This window comes from Podarcis cretensis (assembly GCF_951804945.1).
Source record: "Podarcis cretensis genome assembly, chromosome: 8".
In the NCBI taxonomy this organism is placed as follows: domain Eukaryota; kingdom Metazoa; phylum Chordata; class Lepidosauria; order Squamata; family Lacertidae; genus Podarcis; species Podarcis cretensis.
This window is the reverse complement of record NC_137177.1, coordinates 28,687,893-28,705,383: the sequence shown is the minus strand read 5'-3', so window position 1 is coordinate 28,705,383 and position 17,491 is coordinate 28,687,893. Positions and strand designations below refer to the sequence as shown.

Genomic DNA, 17,491 nt, shown 5'->3' with positions numbered 1-17,491 from the left:
CAATTGAGATAAAACTGGAATTCATTTTATTTTAACTATATACAACAAAGAAGTAAAATCGGCAGACACCTTTTAAAGTTCGGCTACAGGCATTGAGGCAGATAATATTCTTTTATCAGATCCTTCTCCCTAGATCAAAAAAGTTGACTAAAACTATTGGTACGGTTGGTTAGCTAAGGTCTACTAACACTAAAACTTTCCCATTTTTCCTAACAAGTCTAAGCAGTGCAAAGAAACTCTAATTCCCAGAATTGGCATCCTTCGGTCTGCGTGAGGGTGCTCTGAATGCTCCCTCCCCCCGCAAAAAAAAAAACTGAGGGGGAGAAAAAGCTTATCTTTTTTTCGTTACAAAAAAAAATTCAAGTGCATGACAATTATGTACAAAAACACACACACCAACAACATATAAAATGTATGAAAGGTTCCTTTTTGCACCCGTGTATAAAAGTGTCCTTGTGCAAGTATTCTTTCTGGACTGCCAAGAATTCCACATCCCAAATGGCTCTTCTTCAGCTGAACTTCGTCCTGCTCCTTTTCCTCATTGCTTATTGGGCATTCAATTTGGGCGTCCCACCCCACTACACCCCTATTCCTCCCCCTCCCCAAGTCTTCCCAGTCCGTACAGGCAGAATTTCTCCTTCCCCTCTGGAATCCATTTTCCCCTCCTCCTTCGTTACTGAGGACCTGAAACAAACAAAGGTGGAAAAGACATGTAAGTGAAACCAGTTTAGTACACAAGGAAAGGATGGGGAATGTGTGGACCCTCCAATTGTTACTGGACCCCAAAACCCATCGGCCCCAACTAAAGTGGCCAACAGCTGATGGCAGTTGCCTTGTAACAGGGCAGACTGTTTCTCCATCCACACCGTACATTTAAACTCATTTATACCACTTAGTCTCCACAAAGAATTCATCTTTATCACAAACTCTGAATATAATTGCACATTGTATTAATTAACATATTAGTGACCATGTGATAATTTTAGCTTATAAATTTTATTGTTTAATGTCTTAACTTGTATATTAAAGTACTTTTATAGCTCTGTTTAGAGTAGGTAATGTCTTGATAATATAAATGTTTTAAGTTTTTTGTATCAATCCAGTATATTTTCTTTTAATTGTTGAATGATTCTCTGTACATTGCGGCAGCCTTTGGCTATGTGCAATAAAACTGACCGGCTGACTGACACAAAGAATTCTGGGAACTGTAGTTCACCCCAAGTTACAAAGAGCACTATTCCCCTCCCAGAGCAATTCCCAGAGTGCCCTGGGAAGAGGGGTTGGTCATCGGTCTCTCTTCCAAGGGAACTCTGGGAATTGCAGCTCTCAAAGAGTTCCCAGGACACTTTGGGGGAAGTCATGGCTGTTTAAAGTGGTATGATACTTCTTTAAATGTATAGTTGGGGCTCTCTTTCCTCTAGCCTGTGTTCTTTGCTGAGAACAGCGTTCCAGTGACAGGGTGTCATTGCACTGTGAATCTCCTTGCCTCCATCAGTGGCAGCCAAAGCTGTGAAGTTCTGGAAGGGCAAAACTCAAAAAGACATCCCATGGGTGCCATTTTTCCCCTCATGGTATTGAAATGAAAATAGCACTGCCATGATTCAAAGGTGCCACGCAAACCCCTGTCCTCGGCAAGAACGTGGATGCTCTGAGCAGCCAAAGTTAAAATAGTTTCTCAACCGCCACATTTCTCTTTCACTTGCTCAGTTATGCACGTACCATCCACCTTCTCATCTTGTGGGTCTCCCTCTTCTGTTTCTTCTTCCTCATTCAGCTCTTCATCTTCCTCATCTTAAAAGGGTTTGGGGGGGCAGGGCAGAGAGATAAACAATGCAGGAGATTTAGAACCACCTTTTCTACCAAGGAACCATCTACTGACATTTGATGCCAGGAGTTCAGCTAGGAAGGATCTTGCAAACACACCACATACATTTAGAGTACACCACCAGTCCAAAATAATCAGGGGAGTTGTAGTTCACCCCTCACAGAGCTGCAACACCCTTAACAGACTACATTTCCCATGATTCTTTAGGGATGTGTGTGCTTTAAATGTATGGTGTGTGCACAGCCAACACTTAGCTCCCCTATTGTCTACTCTAATGAATGGCAGTGGCTGAGGCTACGGTCTTTCCACTTCCGGCTACCAGATCCCTTTTAAACAAGAGATGCCAAGAACCAAACTGGAGACCTTCTGCATGGAAAAATCTGTGCTCTCCCCCTGACCTGTGGCCCCTCGCAGAAAACACTGGGAGGAAAGCAGTTTGCTCACTACAACCATCCATTCAAAGGAGCACAGAAGGATGACTTAGACCAGATCAAACTGTTGCTCTGCCCAGTTAGTATTGTCTACACTGACTGGCAGGGGCTCACTAGGGTTTCAGGTTGAAGTCTCTTCCAGTCCTACCCGAAGATGCTGAGGACTGAACCTGGGACGCTCTGAATATTTTGCACATGCTCTACCGCTGAGCTGTGATCTCTTCTTCATAAGGAACAATGCATGGGATTCTCTGAAAACCTTTTGTGCCTAAAGGGGCAGTATTTGAAAATATTAGTTATTATTTCTAACTGTGCTAATAATCCTTTATCTTTGTTTTGCAAGTAGCTTACAGGAAGAGGCAGTTTCATTAGTCTGTTCAACCTCTCTAATAAGAGAAAACAAGGTGATGCAGCTGTCCTTAGTAGGGAGCAATGGACCTTAGTCACAGAGCAGGTGGGAGAGGCGATTGAGACACAAGAGGAGTTTTCTCTGCCAAATTTTCCATTATGAATGTTTGCTCAGGAGAACACTTGACGTATTTACTGGGCATGCACCGTATATCTGACAACTGCATGTGACCCCTTTAAGGAAACCCTGAAGGAAATTTGGTGTCAGTATTTGATAGACGGGGTTTGACAGCTGGCATGCAATAGTACTTAGTATAGCTTGAGAGATGACTTGTAACAATTTTTTGTATTGGTGACTGACTCATCTAGTTTCCATTTCTGTTGTATCTTTGGAATTCTGGGGGTAGGGACTTGGTCTTGGTTTCAGTGATCTGTAAGTTACTTTGGAAGTTGTTGTTAATATTAATTGGAGGGGAAAGATTCTTTAAATGACAAGAGCACTGAAAAGGTGCCATATTTACCATACCTGCCTCAAAGTCAAGGCTTCTCAAGGCTTCTGCAATGTTTTCCAGGTCTATGGTAAAATAATCCATGTTTTCAAAACCTGGCTCAATCTTCTCCAATTGAGCACCCTTCGATGCCTCAATAATTCTACGGAGAAAACAGGATGGAAAGAGATTTTTTTTCTTCCTGCTCTTAGTGCGTTTCCCAATGCTATCATATACATGTCTACTCAGAGTTAATCCCCACTTAATTCAATGGGAATTACCCCCAGGTAAGTAGGTAGAGGACTGCACCTGTGCAGTGTAATTCACTCACAAGTAAGTCCTACAGGTATGCTTAGTGGGGCTTATTCCCAGATGAGTTATCCCAGAACTTCATTAACCCATTGTGTTGTTTTAATTTTGGTTATAACTCATCCTGAAATGTATTTCAAATGATGGCTTTGGTTTGGTTCACCTATTGGATTGATCCACACTTCCGATTGTTTTGTGCCTAAAAAGCAGGGGTCCAAGCAGTTTCCCACTTGACCCGCACTTTCTAGGCATGGGTTTGAACTTTTTTTCCCCTTTACCCTGCTCCATTCCCAGGGAAAACCTGCTCTTTAGTGTAAAATCAGAGCAAACATCAATCCAGGGAAAACCCAGATTACAGTTTGCTCTGATAGAGCACTAAAGAGAAGTTTTCTGGAGTGGGGTCTGTGGAAGAAGCGGAACAAGAGGAAGTGGGGATATGGAAGGTTCACCTTTAATGCAAACTGAACCAAGCATACTTTATGATCTTTATTCTGCCTCTCAATTTCTGCAGGCAGGAGTGTTACAACTCAGCAAAGAAACAAAAAACAGCACACTCCTTCTAAGCTGGTCAGCTCTGAAAAGGAGCCTTATTTTTAAGCTTTCAATCAGATAGAGCTTCTCATTAGGATCCTGTATTCATTGAGAAGAACAGTGTACAGAACAATTTGCACACAGAAGCTGCAATTTAGAAAATTGTGTTCCAGGACTTACGTTTTAATGAGCTGCTTGGCAGACTGGAATGAGGAAGAAACAGGGAGGGGAGGGGAAAAAAACAGAGAGTGATCATTAGTGGATAAAGACATTTCACTTTAAAACTATGCCCCCCTTAGTGGCAGTATCTTAAAAGTTTGACCTGCTTTGATCATCTGCCCTTCCTCCAGAGATCCAAGGCAACATTCATGGTTTCCCCTTCCTATTTCATCCTCACAACAACCTTATGAGGTAGGTTAGGCTGAGTGATAGTGGCTGGCCCAAGGTCATCTAATGAGTTTTCTGGCTGAAGGGGGATTAGAACTTGTGTCTCTCCTTTAGTCTCATAGTGGCCTACCTTCCAGGGTTGTTGTCGGAACAACTGAGATAGCATTTATATGGGGGGCTTTGCCCTGCCGGACTTAAAGTTGTATTATGAAGCCGCAGCCTTTTGCTGGCTAAAAGACTGGCTACTTCTTGAGGACACTGACGTATTGGACTTGGAAGGGTTTAATAACGCCTTTGGTTGGCATGCATATCTATGGTACGATAAGGTTAAGATTAATAAGGTCTTTAAGAACCATATTGTCAGGAAAGCAGTTTTTAAAGTCTGGACAAAATACAAAGACTTATTGGAAAATAAAACTCCGAGGTGGCTTTCACCTCTGGAAGCTAAGGCCCGAAAAAGACTCAATATGGAGGCCAACTGGCCAAAATATTGGGAAATATTAGAAAAAGATGGAGACAATTGGAAATTGCAGAGTTTGGAGAAAATGAAGGATAAAGTGCGAGACTGGTTACATTACGCTCAGATTAAAGAAGTTTTTAAAAATGATAAAAAGCTAGGGTTCCAGGTGGAGAAATCGAAGTTGGAAACAGAATTGTTAGAGCCAAAAACTAAGGTTTTATCAAGAATGTATAACTTGCTGCTGAAATGGAATACACAAGACGAAATGGTTAAATCGGTTATGATAAAGTGGGCTCAGGATATTGGGCATAATATTATGTTTGAGGACTGGGAAAGGTTGTGGACCACTGGGCTGAACTTCACTGCATGTAATGCTTTGAAGGAAAATGTAATGAAAATGATGTATAGATGGTACATGACCCCAGTTAAACTTGCCAAAATATACCATTTGTCTGATAATAAATGTTGGAAATGTAAAGAACATGAAGGAACATTCTTTCACCTCTGGTGGACTTGCCCTAGAGTGAAGGCCTTCTGGGAAACGATTTATAATGAGTTGAAAAAGGTATTTAAGTATACCTTTACTAAGAAACCAGAGGCCTTCCTTCTGGGCATTGTCGGCCAGAAGGTGTTAAAGAAGGACCGAACATTTTTTATGTATGCAACAACGGCAGCAAGGATACTCATTGCCAAGAGCTGGAAAACTCAAGATCTACCCACACTGGAAGAATGGCAGATGCAGCTGATGGACTATATGCAACTGGCCGAGATGACTGGCAGAATCCGAGACCTGGGAGAAGAGAGGGTTGAAGAAGACTGGAAGAAATTCAAGATTTATCTACAAAAGTATTGTAATTTGGTTGAATGCTAAGAAGGATGCTAGATCATAAATAATTGCCTACCACTGAATTAGATTGAACCTGACGATAAGTGAGATTGAGGGAAACATAAAATTTGTGGAGAATAGATTAAATTAACTGAATAAAATTTAAGAATATAAACAAGATGATAAATTGCTGGAAAAAATTTATAACGATGTAAGTGGGAGTGGGAGACGCGAGGGAGTCCAAAGAAGTTCTGAAAAATGTGTTATGATCCATGTTATATTGTTTATTATTTTTGCATTTTGTATTTTAAAAAAATCTCAATAAATATTTATAAAAAAAAAAAAAGCATTTATATGGCATTTGACATATGCTAAGTGATTCTTTTCAAATATTTTGATCTAGAGGCCAGTTTTGAGGTCGGGTCTCCTAAAGCAGCAGGTGGCGAGTTGAAAAAGGATATGCAAAGTCTCCCTTGGACTTATTTTGGGTAAAGTCACTCTCTCCCTCAATTGTGATTGGTGTTAGCACTCAGCAGAATTTAATAGTAGATGGTGGGGTGGAGACATTTACCTGGCCTGGCAGGTGAGTCGCTGCTGCTTCCTGGAAGAAGGAGGGAGATGCAGCAAAGGGGGTGTAACAGTGTGGAGCAGGGAAGGGCAAAGCTACAAAGGAACGATCAGGAGACTAAAATGGGCTCCCACTTGTTCCTTTGTTGAAGTAAGGGGGGCTTCCAACAACCCATCAGCTGACAGGTGGTAGGGGGATGGCTTGCTCAAGGAGGGGGAAGCAATTTCCATTTCATGTAAATGGTTTCTTGCTCCCAGCAGTGCTCTTTGAAGGCCCCCTGTGCTGTTCCTTTCCACCCTTGAGGAGACTTGCAAATGGCTCTGTGAGCTGTTCTGTGTGGCTCCTGCTGCACCTCCAGCAACAGGTAGCCATCTTGAGAACCCTGCGCAAGGGATTTTGGCAGGTGGGCAGGGCAACCTGCTTTGTGAGTCATCTGCCATCACAACGGTGTCATCTGACTGACAGCTGGGTTGCCCGGCCCATCTGTCAAAGTTGGCCGGCGGGGTTCCCCCACCCCTGATCGAGGCCAGGAGGATGGCCGTTGCTGGACGTGGATGGAATGATATGTTGCCCCATGTGGAACCAGCCTTTTAAATTCTGCTTCCAGTAGAAAAGCAGTGCCTTGCACATCAGGTTCCTGATGTGCAAGCAGCCATCCTTCCCTACTGCCAGTGATGGACCCACAATGGTCATCAAAGAAAATCCTGCAGTTATGATTACGATTGTCAAGGCCTGCTGCACTGAGTTTCTTGAAGCTATGTAAGTGAGCAGGAGGGCAATCTGGTCTTGGTCCCCAGCCAGAAGACAAAGAGGAGTTGGCCACCCACTCCACTTCCTTAGCACAGGGCTGGAGAACCTATAGCTGTCAAGATGTCGCTGGGCTCACACCAGCAACCCCAATGGCTAGTTATGATGGGAGTTGTAGTCCAACCAACACCGGGAGGTCCACAGGCTGCCCATCATTGCCCATAAGTTTGCCTCACCATGAGAAAAGCAGCTCCTGCCTCTTCCTCCATGGACTGGATGGCGCTCTCCACCAGCTTGCTAGACTGCTCCAGCTGGTCTTTGTACTGCTGGATGAGGTTCTGCATGAAGCCAACTTTCTCTTCTTGCGCCTTGGAGATGCGCTCCAGCAGCCAACTCCGCCTCTCCTCTACAGTGGCAATGAGGGCTTCAAACTTCTCACACAAGTCCTGCTTGACCTGCCGGCCATTCTCCTGCCAGGGATTGAGAGGAAACAAGTGAGGGTGAGGAACATGGTAGGTTTGCAGCGACTGCTTTGTCTAAATGGAGTAGTAGACTTCTCCCCTGATTTAGCTGCCCAGATTTGGAAAAAGAGGGAAGCAAGTGAACTTCAGAGAAAAGCAGACATCTTTCTCCTCCCCCACCCCTCGCCCTGTCAACACCTGCACCAGCCATCTCAGAGTTGTGTTTCCCTTCCGCCGCTCAGATTTCCAAGGGCTCAGTCATTTGTTGCATTCCTCACCTCAGTGGCTTTGCACGACTCTTCCAGCTGGTTGATGATCGTCTGTATTCTGTCATTGCCTGCCACTAACATAGAGATGCAGTTGGTCAGCTCCGTCTGTGTGTGAGAGAAGGCAACAAAAATAGATTGGAATCCTGCATGTCCCTTCTCCTTCGAGAGAAAGGGCATGCCATGCTGTTTCTCTGGATAATAGTGAAAGAAGGGATGGCTATGGGAATAAATGAAAAATCCTAATAGAGGAGATAAAGAGGAACCCTCTAATTTGGGTTCGGACAGGGCTGGGGGGGTCCTTGTAATACAAACAGCTCCAGCCTAGATTGGCTTGTTTCCCTTTCTCCTCTATCCCCTTTCCCTTTCATGTCATGTCTCGTTAGACTGCAAACTGGTGGCAGGGACTTGAGGGGGGTTGTACAGTGCAGAAAACGTTTATCATTATCATTATTAACTCAGCAAGGTGCACTTCAAGCACACCACAGTCCAAGACCCCATGTCTCTGAAAGAATGAGGCAGGACTTCTTAAGGAAACAGAGGGTGTTGCTAAGAAAACCTCAGCTCAGTGGTTACTTGTGCAAATCCCTCTCCTCATGCTCCCTGCAAATTCAATACCTTGTAGATGGCTTCTGAAGGCACTTTCACACGATCCTTTCAGCCCCTGGGAGACAATGGGCTTTTCACCAAGCAGAAGCCAGCACAGATGCTCTTTTGTCACCTGGCTGCTTGGCAACACCCCTCCCTGCCTCTTCCAGGGATCCAAAAGGCTGTCTGAACTGTGGCTCTCACATGGACAATGTGCCATGCACAGCTTGGCCTGGGTTGGTTGGGTGAGTGGGCCTTGGGGCAATTGTTTTGTCCCTGTCATGACTCAAACAGTGCAACTGATATTGGTTGCTACGCCAAAGCTCAGCCTAGCTTTGTGGTGAGAAGGATGAGTTGCACTGTGAGCTGTGAATGGTGATGAAGCCATTAGGTGAGCCATTTATCCCTGCATGGCAGGTTTATTTATTTTATAGTTGCAGCTTCCACACATGGGTTCTACTCATGTGTTGGGGAATGAACCTTCTGCATGCCAAAGAGATGCTCTACCATTGAGCTATGTCCCTTTGCTGTGCTTGAAGTGGGGAAGGGACCCAGTGATTGATTTGTTTGACTCCTGTGAGAGAAATCATGCAGTCTCCATGGCACCCATCCAAGAAGCCCAGGGAAAGACCTCCAGCCTCCAGCCCTGCTCACAGCTGCTCCCTTGGGACTGAACGCCTTTCCGAGGGGTCCACCACTGCCTTGCGGCTCTCAAGTGACTCTAAATATAATCTGCTGGTGGCTGCTTGGGGACTGCAGTCATCTGTGTATATCCATACCAGCTGTGTTAGCGGTCAAAGGCTATTCCTGAAAGGCACAGCGCAGCACATCCTGATGTCTCCAATCACCTCTCAACCCAAATGGGAGGTGCTCCCTCCTGCTCTATCTGCATGCCAAGCAATGAGATGTGAACCCCTCTAAGGTCAAGGGACTGAACCCTTTTGTCCTTGTGAAACGCACCAAGGTTTCCTAATGGGTCCCCTTTTTGCTCTAATGTGGTAGTGTCCAATACTGGCACCATCCAGGTAGAGCTTAGTGCAGAAATCCAGGACCCCACTTGGAAAGTGGGTATCAAAACATAGCAGGTCTGGCTTGCCACACGTGAAATAATGTCCATTGCCATCTTAAAAGTCCACTCCTCATCAATAAGACAATTAACTCTGGAATCAAAAATGATCTAACCACCCGCTGAGATTCCTCTGAAGCTTATCAAGGAATCCTCAATGAGAAGATCAGTAATGGTGAACAACAACTTCCTTGAAAGACAGCTTATGCCCTACCACCAACAAGCCAGCCATGCGTGGGAGGTTTCAGTAGGGTTATATATTTATTTACATTGTGAAAAAATCAGGGTCCCTTTTTTTGGCAATTGGATAGAGGTGCAAAAGATAGAGGTAGCCTAGGGTGAGTCCCAAAGGAGAAGACTGGAGGGCCATGTTTGGCCCCTAGGTCTGAGGTTCAGTGACTTGAGAGTTTCCAGGGCAAGGGTTTTGGAGTCCCCCTGCAGGTCAGCCAATGGGGGGAAGCATTTTCTGGAGGCAGAAAGTTGAAAAAAAAGTTTGAAAACGAGTGTGAAGCCATTGAAAGCAACAGTTGGTACCTTTTGGCCCTGAAAGACGCTTTGAAGGGGCGCCACTTCGCAGTCTTTGTGAGCCCCAAAGACTTTGCACATGGAGCAGGTGGGCACCTCACAAGTTAAGCAATAGATGTTGATCTTCTCATCTTCATGTTCCTTGCACATTGGGTGGTTTCCCTTCTTCAGGGGTCGGCTGGAGAAAACACAAAAGAAGCCAGTTGGACAGATGAGACTCTTAGTCCTGGACGTAATGGACTTTTGTTTAAAGACAAGCACACATATTCCCTCCTCTTTTCTCATCTTAATGGCACCTTTTTATTTATGGGAATAAAGCCAGAGTTCACATGTGAGTTTGGTTAATTGGGAACAGTGGCTCAGGTGTGTTTCTCCTTCATCAGCAACCAACCGCTACAACAGAGATGCACAAATCTGTCAATTTCTGTCTTTCTCTGCTTCTCATTTCCCCATTCCAATTCCACATCAACTAGCAATTTTTCCTTTTAAAAAGTCCACACAAATTTTGTGTGTGCACATTTCTTCTAAGCTATGCATCTTTGTACGCCTAATATATGCATTTTGCAAGCTTCCCTCTCCCCCATATAATGTAGTTTTGTACATCATTTTCACTCATCTATTCATTTTTGGCATGCTTTTTGAATGGGTAACTGCATCACAAAATTTGGAGAAGTGCAGATTTCAAAGGATAGTTGTGTGTTCAGTTCACACTGGTTTGCTCATCTGCAAAATTGATCAGCATCCCCTCAATTCCTTCTTCCAAGTCATTTATAAAGAGGTTGAACAACAACGGATCCAGGACAGAACCCTGTGGCACCCCACCTGTCACTTTTTCTGAGGGTGACGAGGAACCGTCAGTGAGCACTCTGGGTTTGTCAATCAGCTACAAATCTACTTAACTGTTACCTCATCCAGTCCACATTTACCAGCTTCTCTACAAGAATATAATGGGGGATGGATTTGACATGAAGGTAATGGAGACTAGACCCTGGCCGTCTCTTTGTACAGTAGGAATTGGACTGACTCCCACCTCCTCTCTAATATTAACCTCCACACTGAGGTTATGTTTAGACCTTGCTTCTGTGCGTGCCAAAGTGTCCAAGAAGCTAGCTCTGGCTCTGCAGAGCTGTTGATTTTATTTTGGGAAGCCAAAGCTATTTCTTCACTCTGGGCAGGACTTAATGACACCCCACCCCCCACAAAGCATCATCAGCGCCTCCCCTACTATATTCAGATACCTCTCTAATCCACCCAAATTCCACTTCCTCTAATGGAAATGGATCAGAGCATATGTGCTGGGTTCCTAAAGTCCTCCCAGTGTTCCTGGACTAGTCTGCTTTTTTCTGCCCGCTTTCTAACAAATGGATCCTTCCCAAATATGAATGACAGCCGTGCTTCTCCCTCAAAGCATAGGAAGCTGCCTTTATCCCATCTCTCTCAGTATTGTCTACTGGGTGGCAGTAGCTTTCCAGGGTTTTGGATGAGGCGTCTCCTGGGCTTACCTGAAGATGCTGAGGATCAAAAGTGGAATCTTCTGCATGCAAAGCAGATGCTCTCCCTCTGAGCTATGACTTCCCCCTTGAGCTATGGCAAACAAGAGGCAGGCAGCTGTGATACAAACCTGGTATATTCCTGCTTGTAGATATCAATGATGTTCTCCACCAGTAGATTCCTCTGCAGGCCATAGACTCCGTGGCGGTCCAGGATGACTTCGTGGCGGCAGGAGGGGCAGCGGAACCGTCCCCCTGATATGGTAGTCCCCCGGGCCGTTTGCCAGTATGGGTTAGCAGCCTGCAAGTGCCATCAACAATGTAAGGGCAAAGTTCAGTAATCTTAAAAAAAAAAAAAATTGCAAAGGACCCCACAAAACAACCAATCCTACCACCGTTTGGCCTGGAAAAGATGACCTGAGGGCTCAGCTATTCAAGTATCATCACAGTTATCTGGTGACGCTTGTAAGAATGATTCATAGTTGTCCTTATGGCATGGGAAAACCCCATCATGCTTTGCACTTGTATCAGAGCATGACATTGGAAAACTGGCCAAGCTCAACAAACCAAGTGGATGATCCAACCAGAACCCTTTTTTTTAAACTGTTGCAACAACAACCTTTCTATTGGAGCTGGAGATCAGTGGCCACAACTAGGTTTTCAATTACATAATTGCATGTTATCTATTTCACATGTATTTTTAGATCTAGAGTGGAAAACCTATGTCTTCCTGATGCTGAGATTCCCCCACCTGTGTTGTAGCTGAATAACACCTGGAGGTCTACTGGTTCACCATTCTTGCTTTAACTAGTAATGCAGGAGAAGTTTGATTCGGCTCACATTTAAAGCTGAATTCATCACAATTTGCACTTTCTGAAAATGTATGAGAACCAAAACTCAGCCATCCTTCAAAACTCACACCTCCAATTTTTCTGATGCAGTTCAACAACCAGTGTAACAAAAATGCATATATAAGGGGGAAATGTGCATAAAAATGAATGTACTGGTGAAGAAAACATGCAAAAATGCATTATACTAGGAGAAATTGCTTGCAAAAATGAGCACATGAGTCAAAGCTGCAAAAAATGTGTATATAAGGAGAGATCTACACCAGGCATAGGCAAACCCCAGCCCTCCAGATGTTTGGGACTACAATTCCCACCATCCCTAGCTAACAGGACCAGTGGTCAGGGATGATGGGAATTGTAGTCCCAAACATCTGGAGGGCTGGAGTTTGCCTATGCCTGATCTACTCTAAAATGCTGAAGACTTTTCATGAGGATTAAAATAACAATAACTGCAAATTGCTGCAGAAATGCGAATTGTATTTAAGATTAGAAACTGAAAGTGACAGATTTCTGCCCCCATCCCTAACTTACAAAGACAAGAACTGAAGAACCCAAATATAGCTTTGCTGAATATGACTAAAGTCCAAAGCAGCTGAGCAACCTCTGGAGTGTGAAAGGTGCCCCACACTTTATCACGGATAATACCCATTGATTTTAAGTCTACGCTCCATGAATTTGTATGAACCAGCGATGGAAAACACATGGTACCCTCCAGATGTTGCTGCACTACAACTCCCATCATCCCTGGCCATTGGCCATGCTAGCTGGGGCTGATGGGAGCTTGAGTGCAACAATAACTGGAGTTCCCCAGTTCCTTATCCCTGATCTAATTCCTTTTTAAAAGCCCATAGAGTGTGGGGTGTAAAGTACTTTCTTTTGGTCCATCCTGTGCCTGCTGCAAATCACATCCATTAGAGAATGACTGTGAGAGAATCTGCTCCAACCCTTGATTAATTTTCATCCTATTGATGAGCAGATCTGACCGGGTTGGACAACCCTTCATAGGAACAGGCCACTTGCTTCAATCCTCTTTAGCAGAGCATTGAGAGATGGTTCAATGAAAGTGGGGGATTATAAGGGAAAGAAGGGTTTTGTTATTTAAGAGGAGCTGAAACAGTGTTGGAATTATTTTTATTTTTTAATTTTATTTACAATAGCTTCTTGTGACTGTACCATGAACTGCCAGCAGTACAAAATGGATGCTGGTGGGATGGAGGATTCTGTAAGTCTACCCATGGCTGTTCATCCTCCTTCAGATTTTGGAGCTGGTATGTCACTGAATATCATTTACTGCTGTGCAAGAGTAGGAAAGGGTCACTGCTGTCTAGCCTTGTTCGTGAGCTTCCTGGAGGCATCTGGTTGGCCACTGTGGGGGCAGAATGCAGGGCTAGGGTAGGCCTTCAGAGTATCTAGCAGGGCTGTTCTAAGGGTCTTATGATCATAAAAGAAGAACTCTGTGACAGCCAGAGATGGGGGAGAAATTCAACTCAGTTCCCATTTAAAAGAGAATCTATCAAATTTTCACGTTCCAAAGCAACATGGGACCTGAAACTCCAGCATCCTCTGAAATCTGCACTTATCTGACTGTTGCGATGCACAAAAACACATTAGGTAAAACTGTGGACCAGCTTTCCCTAAAACTCTGCTTCTAGAAGCTCATGAGGTATCTTCACACCATCTACAAGTGACACATTCACACATGTATTTGTCACATGACCCAGTGGCCATGTGGGTTTTCCTGGATGGAAATTATGCCTGTGCAGGAAGCCATTTTGAGAGAAGCAGCCCTTGGTGATAATAAAGGAACAACAGGTCTGGTTTGGGTTTCAACAAGCACTTCAGTCCCTGCCTTCCCCTCCGCAATTGGCTGTCAAACTGTAAGACCTTTGGAAGACTTTAATCCCCCTGTCCCAGCAAACAGAATCCAATTTCTCCTCTGCCCCTGGGTTTTCCTTCCTGCCTCTCCTTGTTATGTTGCCTTGGAGGTTTGGCAACAACGATCAACACACTTTGGAAAGGCGGTGTCAGAAGTAAAACAGGCCCCCTGAAGGCCCAGCACTCTTATCAACTGGCTCCTGGCCACAGCTTCCCTTGGATATCTTGGGAAGTGGTCTTGGTGCATTCACACAAACTGAAATTGGAAAGGGGTTATATTTGAATTTTCAAGGGGATGAGACCCCTGGCAAAAGTAATGAAGGATATTTCACAGTTATCATTATATTTAACTCATGTTGCAACTAAAGTACATTGATACAGTATATCCTTTTTGTTTCCTTCTTGCTTTTTTGCACAGCGCTGCTAATGAGTTTGCTCAATGCTGGCTCATCTTGTCGTTCCAGTTATTCAGTCAATAAATCAATTCATTCATTAATGTGACTGGGCAGAGGGTGATTTCTTTCAGAACATAACATTCTGTTCAGGGATGAAATAAGAACACGGAAGCCAGAGATGAGCCCAACTTGGATCATTCTATGAAACATCAAATGATATTGTAACACCTTAAAGACTAACCATTTCATTATGGCATAAACTTTTGTGGATTGGAAGTGCACTTCCTTTAGTTCATAAAAGTGAATCCCATAATAAAGTTTTAAGTCTAAGGCAGGTGTACTTGCCAAGGTGGTGCTCTCCAAATGTTGGTGGACTACAGCTCCCATCTTCCCTGACCATGTTGGCTGGGGCTGATGGGAGTTGTAGTCCATAACATCTGGCAGGCACCACCTTGGCTACTTCTGTTTTAAGGCCTCACAAAAAGACTAAAGCAGCTATTTCCCTGCTGGAAATTGCAGGCCATGTAGCACCAAAGTTGAGTTGAGATTATTTATTTATTTTCAACTAGAAAATGGCAACGTTGCATTTGACATCCTGGGTATTCAGGCAGCTGGGAGAGGGGTTTCATGGAACGCCCTGGCTCCATTGGTAGCCTTGGGTCCTTCTGGGGAAAGGGCTTGGTTTTCTTGAGTCAGGGGAAATCTTTTCCACACTCATATAAAAGGGGCACCTTGGCCTTTGAGTATTTGTAGGTAGATAACACTATGGTGGAGACCATTCTTCGTTGCATAAGTGGATAAATAAGAAAGTACATATTGGATGAACCAGACTATTATGTAACACTTCTGACTGTGAAAACTTTTATAATAGCTTATTACTTATACCCCATCTGGCCTAGCCTCTCCAGCCACTCTGGGTGGCTTCCAACAGGGTATTAAATTTTTTAATGGCTTTAGGGAAGCAGAAGACATAGAAGCATAGAATTGTAGAGTTGGAAGGGACCATGAGGGTCATCTAGTCCAACGCCCTGCAATGCAGGAATCTTTTGCCCAACATGGGGCTCAAACCCACAACCTTGAGATTAAGTCTCATGCTCTACCAACTGAGCTATCCCTCAGGCTCATGCATTTACCATTTTAGATTATAATGAATGGTAATAAGTGACAGGCAGTTGTAACAGAATAGTGCATTTTGTAGCGGCTTAATGCATTTTGCATATACCCACTGCTTTTATGCGACTGATTGGTTAATGAGCAAAAATTCTGTTGCTATTGACATATAGGTCTATAATTTAAGATACAAAGTCCCACCCAAAGATGACAGGATGACGTAGGCTCTTCACAACTGTATGTTGTAGAAGACAAAAGCTCAACACATGAGCTCCTGCTCTCTAGAAGAGGCTCCGTGTGATCGGTATACCAGCACAGCCAGGTGTCCCGATGTGGGCGGGACCAGAGGCAAAAGTGGGTGGAGCAACACAGGTGAATTTTTGCTGTTGGCTCATTTTAATACACTCACTCACACACCCTCCAGGAAAGCAAGAAACAATATCATAGTTCAAGGGCACATTCCAGCCAGGCAGAAGCACCCAAGGGGGCTGCAAAGCGGGGCCAGTGAGGGGTGTGGCCTGGGGACAGGGGGTGTGGCTGTAGAATGGTGGGACCTGGGAGAGGTCCAAGGGCCAGAGGGAGAGGCCCAGAAGGTTGCATTTGGCCCCTGGGACTGAAGCTCCCTTTTCCTGCTCTGTACACTTAGGTTTTGCACATGAATAACATGTGAGGAGGGCTGCTGATCTCTTTCTATGACCCTAACCATGCTGACTTGGCCATAAGTCAAAGACTGCCATCTTAGGCAAGCATTATTGAAAGGAAGTTTTGTTGAAATCAGTGGGACTTGCTTCTGAATAAGCATGGATAGGAACATGTGGGCTGTACATTTGAAACACATTTACAGTTCATTGCTTCCCCAAAGAATCCTTGGAACTGTAGTTTGTTAAGGCTGCTGGGAATTGTAGCTCAGTGAAGCTATTAGTTTGTACCCACTTGGGAGGGGGGACCTCAGGGTTCTGGTAACTGCCCCCCTCCCAGTAGAATCTGCAAGCCTGAGATATGTACACCACACTGGGGATATTGTTCGTGGATGAACCCAGATCTTCTGCCCTTTCCCCCTTCTTCTTCTTTTGCACAGAGGTGATCTATACATTTAAGTGGCATAACTCCCCGCTGCTCCCACCTCACCTAAAACACACCCACAACTCCCTCCCCACCCCCGTCGTCCCAACACACACCAATAATGCTAGGACGCCTACTAACCTGGAAGACGTCGTTGGCGCATTTCCTGCAGAGGTTATGCTGGCAAGGTAAGATCACCACCGGCTTGGAGAACATCTCCAGGCAGATGGGGCAAATCAACTGTTTCTCCAGATTCTCCATGGGGTTAGAGTCCCGGATGATGCTCGACTGGTAATCCATTGCCCCCTTCGGTGCTTCCAAATTATATCCTTTCTTTTTTTAAGCGACTGGAGAGAGGCTCCGTGCGGAAGGTCTCACCGTCTGCTTCTGGGTTCTAGAACTGTGTGCGCTGACCCTTCAAGCAAACCTTTGGGCTTCTGCACTTTGTCTGAGACAGCTCCTCTGCTCTATTTATATCATCTGAGTCACATGTGCATTGGCTGGCAGGATCAGTTGGGAAGAGGGTCGTGTTTCCTAAAGGCTGACATGCTGTCACATGGGGAGGGGTGACCCCTCCAGAGAGAGGTCTGTAAACAAGGCTGAGGACAATTTGTTCGAAGGCTGGGAAGTCAACTTCCAGGGATGTATATTATTTTTCTCCTCTGCTGCAGCCGGCAGTGTCTTTTGGGACAAAGAAATTGGAGACATCGTTGTGTAAACACAGTCACACTTTCCAGGGAGTTAAACAGGCAACATGAGCCCACCTGTCACCCCTGACTTCCAGAAAACCGAGGGTTAAACTCAAAGCACTCAACAAAATTGTTTGCTATTTCCAGCACCGGCTGCCTTCCACAGACTCTTGACATCTCCTCCTCTTATTACTGT

General features: G+C 44.7%; 1 protein-coding gene across 2 annotated transcripts; it reads right to left on the bottom strand.

The window, feature by feature from the left end:
- Positions 1-9: 9 nt before the first annotated feature.
- TRIM63 (tripartite motif containing 63) lies at positions 10-17,070 on the bottom strand. 2 transcript variants are annotated; one of them, XM_079987786.1, is made up of 9 exons: positions 16,748-17,069; positions 11,448-11,617; positions 9,836-10,004; positions 7,660-7,755; positions 7,157-7,390; positions 4,113-4,135; positions 3,131-3,255; positions 1,720-1,791; positions 10-684 (listed from the first exon to the last, which is right to left on the bottom strand). In XM_079987786.1, exons 1-9 carry the CDS (start codon positions 16,904-16,906, stop codon positions 674-676), a joined length of 1,059 nt encoding a protein of 352 aa, XP_079843912.1. In that variant the 5' UTR covers positions 16,907-17,069; the 3' UTR covers positions 10-673. The 2 variants fall into 2 exon arrangements, with proteins under 2 accessions (XP_079843912.1, XP_079843913.1); XM_079987787.1 differs by lacking the exon at positions 1,720-1,791 and having other exon boundaries at positions 16,748-17,070.
- Positions 17,071-17,491: the final 421 nt, after the last annotated feature.